The following is a 6,138-nucleotide window of genomic DNA, read 5'->3' as shown; positions in this document are numbered from 1 at the left end:
GAGATTAAACATTAACTTAATTTTTGATAATGATACTTATTGCTTTTATTGTTAATTTTTAAAAAACATTTTAGAAGTTTGTATTATTATTTATTATTAATTATTATTATTATTAGTATTATTATTGTGATTATTGTGCTGTAAGCGTTAGCCTACACACTTGTGTTCTGATATCTACAGGTCTGTCTTTTACTAGATTTAACTGTTGTTATTATTATTAACAATGGTAGATCTAATTCAGGTTTTAAATACAAATTCTATACTTCTGCTTGTTTATTTTCCATTGTTTTGCATACCATATCCTTGTTAACCAGTGCAATATGAAAAGACTGTAATAATACTTTTGCTTTATATTGGAGGGTGTAGAATACAATGTAATTTTGTTACAAAACAAAACTGTTACTTAGTTCCCACTGACACAAACCTTTTAACAAAGTATTGTTATTTATCATTGATCAGAAGCATTCTTTGACACCCACAGTCTGCATTCCATGCTATTATGCCATAAATAACAGTTTGTTGCACACTTAAAATGCATTGAAATGAAATGATATTAATGAAATGTATCGAAATCAATGCTACACTAGTACGAGTTCTGAGTTCCACAGCAAAACTGACATATTTGTTGTATTAACACTATGTTTTAATTCTTATTTTGCTGGTTTAATGACTGATGACTCATGAAGTCAGCCCTATTTATTATCACTATTTACAGCTGAACTGCCACACTTTAAAAACTTTTATAATGGAGAATCTTTTGTAACATGTAGACACAGTATTCTGAAATGACATCACATTACATGAGGCTGGAAAGGATGTTTTTATTCACATGTGCACACATTTGACTTTAGTTGCTAAAGGTTTAGGCTTCCTAAATATCTATCTGAAGCATGTTCTGCTGTGGAAAGGTTTGCGAAGTCTGTTTGCTTGTAGGCAGGAGGACAAGGGAAAGACCTTGCTGTCTGAAGACATGCGTCGTGAACTGCAGCGGCAGCAGTGGGAGGAGGAGGAGGAGGCGGCGCTGAAGAGGCCCATTGGACCACTGCATTACGAGGACATCCGAGAAAGAGGTGAGGACTGGCTTCACTGCTCAAACACTCCTCTGGCCTGTCCTGGGGCTCGGAGAAAGAGCTGTGGACTGGCTCCACTGCTTAAATACCCCCTGACCTGTCCTGGGGCTCAGAGAAAGAGCTGTGGACTGGCTCTACTGCTTAAATACCCCCTGACCTGTCCTGGGGCTCAGAGAAAGAGCTGTGGACTGGCTCCACTGCTTAAATACCCCCTGACCTGTCCTGGGGCTCAGAGAAAGAGCTGTGGACTGGCTCCACTGTTCAGACACTCCCCAGACCTGTCCTGGGGCTCAGAGAAAGAGCTAAGGACTGGCTCCACTGCTCAGACACTCCCCTGACCTGTCCTGGGGCTCATAGAAAGAGCTGTGGACTGGCTCCATTGTTCAGACACTCCCCAGACCTGTCCTGGGGCTCATAGAAAGAGCTGAGGACTGGCTCCACTGCTCAAACACTCCCCTGACCAGTCTCTCCTGTGGGAGGAGAAAATCCACTGCATTCTGTTCATCCATTCTGACCTTTGGAAATCTGCAAGAAGTGCTTTTTTAGCCTGTATATGGATTAAACTGTAATCTAACCCTTTGCAGACTTTTTCTTTATAAAATGGCTTTCTCTGATGAAAAGGATTCCACACCATGTAAATATGTCGGTGTCAAGCAACGTAAATACAAAAGCACTGTTCATTTGAAAGCAGCAGTGTGCCATTGTATAAGCACAGTAACACTTCTCGGGTGACCGGGGCTTGTGGTTATTTCTTTTTTGATGTTCTGTCTGTGTTGTGTGTGAGAATTATTTTAATTGACAACATTAAAAAAATGCAGTAGAATATTTGTATGTATAGAATATTTAACATGTGTTGGCAGGTTGTACCTAAAAATCCTGTTCAGGGGACATTTCAAATGTAATGCCAACACCCCCAAAAGCTAGTTCTGAGGTTATTGATGAGTGAAGAAGCAATCCAGTGTGTTTTCCTGATTTGGTTTTCAGAGGCACGGGAGCTTGGTGTGGGTTATTTTGCCTTTGCTCAAGATGAAGCGCTCAGATTTAAACAGAGGGAGACTCTGGACATGTTGCGAGACCAGGTACCAAATTACCTCAGCAGTGTTTTATAATGCAATGCGGTTTTTTTCATGTACAGCACTATGAATGTCATGCTGTACATTGACTAGATTAGAAACTAATCAAATCAATCCTCCCTACTCTAATTCTTTTTTAGGGGTACGTGTCACAGGTGGTGTGCATAGTGGATCTGGTTATACTTGCATTACATATGTCTAGAGAACTACTTTTCTAATTGGGAAGACATGCTGTGGACATTCTTTCACACAAGCTACTGAAGGATTTTGGGGTTTACTTCTTGGGGACTGGTGTACTACATTAAAAAATGTGACAACTTTTATTTCAGTTGTTGTTATTGTAAGCATTAGTATTCCAAATTTAGAAGACTCTCTTAGTATTTTGCAAATTTTAGTAAGCCTCCCAAGCCGTAATAAAAGACATGCCGTGATGTTTTTGAACACCATTATTTTAATTTCGTCCAGACCACGGAGCAAAGAGCCAAGCGAGAAAAGTTAAAGGGCACACGGAAAGCCATGTTGGATGCCAGACTTGCGAAAGTACGTCAGAGGAAGATGAAGAAACTGAAAGGAGATGGAGCAGAAGAGCAGCTGGATGTAGCAGACAATGAAGGTAGCACATTTCAAAACGGTATAGCTCAGCTTAAAGTAATCGTAGCTAACATAATCCTTTCATTAATCTTAAACAGAGAATTCCGGTAGCACCAGACATCATATTTTAAAATAAATAATACAAGTTTACTATAACGTATGTTTATTTCAAAACTGCACATTTGTGACTTGTATATAACGACTTGGAGTACACAAGCTGTTGAGTTACATAATTATTTTTAGAGCTGCAATCACTTTAATGGGGATGTAATTTTTAATACAAGACATCCTGCCAAAATTTCAAATGGCTATATCACATCAATATTGGCATCTACTATATATTTTGTAAACTGTATTTTACCTGTTGCTGTCAATCTGTTTTTCAGTGGAGAAAGAGGAGATTGTTGGGCTTGTGCCTTTGTTACCAGAACAAAAATCACCTGCATCCGTGGAGAATAAGAAGGTGGACATTGTCATCCAAGAACGAAAAGACACAAAGATGGGTATTCCTCATGTGCGGGAATGGGATAAAGGAAAAGGTAAGAAGCTTCCTATACAAGGGTATGATACAGTCGTACAGTAGATTCGATGCTGTCTGATCACAATCCAGTTCAGCTACATGAGTTCACCTTATGCAGAACATTGCCAGATGTGTTACCAGCCCTGGAGTGAGTTTTCAGTAAAGTTCTTTTACAGGAGGTGTCCAGTCAACATTAACCGTTTCAGTGCCACGTTGTTTTAACATCTGACTATATTAGTGATACAGACCACTGGCTTTTACACACAGTGTCTTTACAAGCTGTGTTCTAGGATTCTCTCAAAGTTCCATTACAGGTGTTGTCTGTTATAAATGAACCTTTTCACTGCCGCGTTCTTTTTAACCTCTGGACATGTCAATTGTACGTATCTGATAAGACTATGGATTATGACACTGAGAATGCTTTTGTTGTTTGTTCACATTTCTATTTCCATTTCCGTTTAAAACTGCGGCTGAACTTTCTTGATTTCTTTTTTCAGAGTTCGCTCTTGGCCAGTGGACAAGTCGACGGAGGGATGAACGGGAGGCAGAGTTTGCTCCTCCTTCAGAATACTTCAGCGACTATAAGAAACCCAACCAGGGGAAAAGCTGGACCAGGAGCAGGCAAGGATATCCCCCCAAGGGCCCAGCAGCACAGAGCCCTGGAAGCACACAAGCAGCAGCCTCCCAGACTCCTCCACCAGAGCAGCAGTCTCTCGATGACTTGCTGGCGTATTACAAACACTCAGTATAAACAGGTTCCCCTTCTAGAAAACACAGTAAGAAAACCAGAACAGGAGATAGGAATCCGTCGGTCCAGCAGGGCTCGTCCGGTTCCTAGCAGCTGGTTGATGTGGGCAGATCTGTTGATCCACCAGAAACGATGAACGTTTCTTGACAGGTTCAAAACTGTCAATGTGGAGCCTTGGGAGAAAGGATGTAGTTGTAAGTAAAGGCAGAGGCAAGCGGAGGAAGGTAATTTAGGAACCTTTGCAGTTTTGTATGTGTGCAGGCAGAAATGACTTGAAATGGCTTTTACTGTCTTGAAATGATTGTCTTATAATTGTACCTTCTGTAGCCCATTATAGGATTAAAGTGTAGATTCATGGTTCATTGCTGGGATTAGCATGTCTTCACAGTGGAGACCAGCCTGCTACAGTACATTAACACCTGAGTGTCTGTTTTGAGGCACGTTTTAAATACATTTTCATGTAACAAAACAAGAAGAGAAATAAATGAACTGAAGTAAGTTGGGTGTTTATTTTTTTAATTCTCTTAAACTGGTCTTGCTTCAAAAAAGAGCCTTGGTGTGTTACAGATGGACTGTCACTAGAGGGCACCACCAGCTGCAGTTGTAAACAGTGGGAAATGCCATAGGCAACACAAAAGGCTTTTCTGAAGGGTTTCCTTCAGCAAAGCTTTTTGTTGGAGTTATGTCCTGTAATATTACATTTAGAGCCTTTTTGGTTTGTTTGTTTTTTGTTTTACTTCCTTTTCTCACAAAGATTCATATCTTCTGTTCAGTAAACTAAATTACAAAAATCTGAATAGTTCAAAACCCACTGGACCCTGACCGATTGTACATTACTCTTGTTTACTCCTATCCCACAATCTTGACATGCTGTGGTTTCAAATCCATTGTTTTATGCACGGCACAATCTTAACGACAGTACATACAGGTACTTGTGTCATTGTTTTGTAAGCCCTGCTTTCTGTGATGTGCTTAAAGTACTGGTTAAGCTTAGCTATGTCAAGTCCTTTTAAGATCTAGAGACTTTTAATCAATTCCCTCTCTAACCCTTCTTTGTTCTAGGCTAAACCAGTAAGTTTATTTGTACTAGTCAATCAATCAATCATATATTTTATGTAGTGCCCCATATACATAATAAAATGTCTCAAGGCGCTTCAGAAAATGTACGTAAAAACAATAAAATACCTAATTATAAGTCTGGTCAAACAACAAAGTCTTCAGTCTAATTTTAAACAAAGAGATTTTGGGAAAGTTTAGGCATGAGACATCAAAAGGCGTGTGCATCAAAAGTAGCTGTCCAAAAAAAAGGTACATTAAGCAAGGAGGCATCAACAGAGTGCAGTGCTCGATTTGGGACATAACGCTGTATAAGTTCAGACAAATAGGCAGGGGCCAGGCCTTACAGAGCCTTATAAGTAAGCAGAATTACCTTGTACTCTATTCTTTGAGTTACAGGGAGCCAGTGGAGGCCTAACAGAATGGGATTATGTGATGGTGCATCTTAGTACCTATTGTCAAGATTCCAGCTGCAGCTTTGAATCCATTGAAGCTTGGCTAGAGTAGTTTTTGGAAGCCCGGCAAAAAAAAGCATTGCAGTAATCCAGCCTTGATGTAACCGAAGCACAATAGCAGAGCAGATTTTGGAAACTGGAGTATAAATATGTGAACCAGTTACACCTCAGTCAATTCACAGTCCACAAATCACACGCAGTCTGCTCTATAGCTGTAAACATCACGTTGTTCAGCATGTCCGTGTCATCACTGTACCGGAGGCGGGTATTGCCTTCACTGGTTTGGGTCATCCTACCATCAGCCATGGTTTTTAAGGTTGACTCTCCACATTAAATCAAATCTGCCCAGTTTATAAGCCTTGCATTCTCAAATTGTATTTCTCCTTGTACTCTGATACTGTTGCATATGCAGTACTGAATGTGCTTGATAAACATGTCGGTCATGTTGGTGAGTATTGACATGCCTTTGAAATCCCTGGTGACGGCGAGATAGTGGTGGTCATACACACATATCTACAGCATGTCACACTTGTATATGGAAAACTGCTTATCCAATTGTGATGAAACTTGGCATGCTAATGAGTGTACGGTTACTGTAGACTCAGTGCGTGTGTGTGTGTGTGTG

The 6,138-nt window shown here is 40.2% G+C and overlaps 1 protein-coding gene across 1 annotated transcript; it reads left to right on the top strand.

Moving 5' to 3' along the window:
* The first annotated feature begins 545 nt into the window (after nucleotides 1–545).
* Nucleotides 546–5,165, top strand: LOC121309291 (coiled-coil domain-containing protein 174-like). The gene is made up of 5 exons (XM_041242166.1): nucleotides 546–1,070; nucleotides 2,055–2,149; nucleotides 2,609–2,756; nucleotides 3,121–3,273; nucleotides 3,752–5,165. Exons 1-5 carry the CDS (start codon nucleotides 830–832, stop codon nucleotides 4,003–4,005), a joined length of 891 nt encoding a protein of 296 aa, XP_041098100.1. The 5' UTR covers nucleotides 546–829; the 3' UTR covers nucleotides 4,006–5,165.
* The last annotated feature ends 973 nt before the right edge of the window (nucleotides 5,166–6,138 follow it).

Source organism: Polyodon spathula, unplaced genomic scaffold, assembly GCF_017654505.1.
Source record: "Polyodon spathula isolate WHYD16114869_AA unplaced genomic scaffold, ASM1765450v1 scaffolds_1134, whole genome shotgun sequence".
Classification (NCBI taxonomy): Eukaryota; Metazoa; Chordata; class Actinopteri; order Acipenseriformes; family Polyodontidae; genus Polyodon; species Polyodon spathula.
This window is presented reverse-complemented; position numbering and strand designations above follow the sequence as displayed.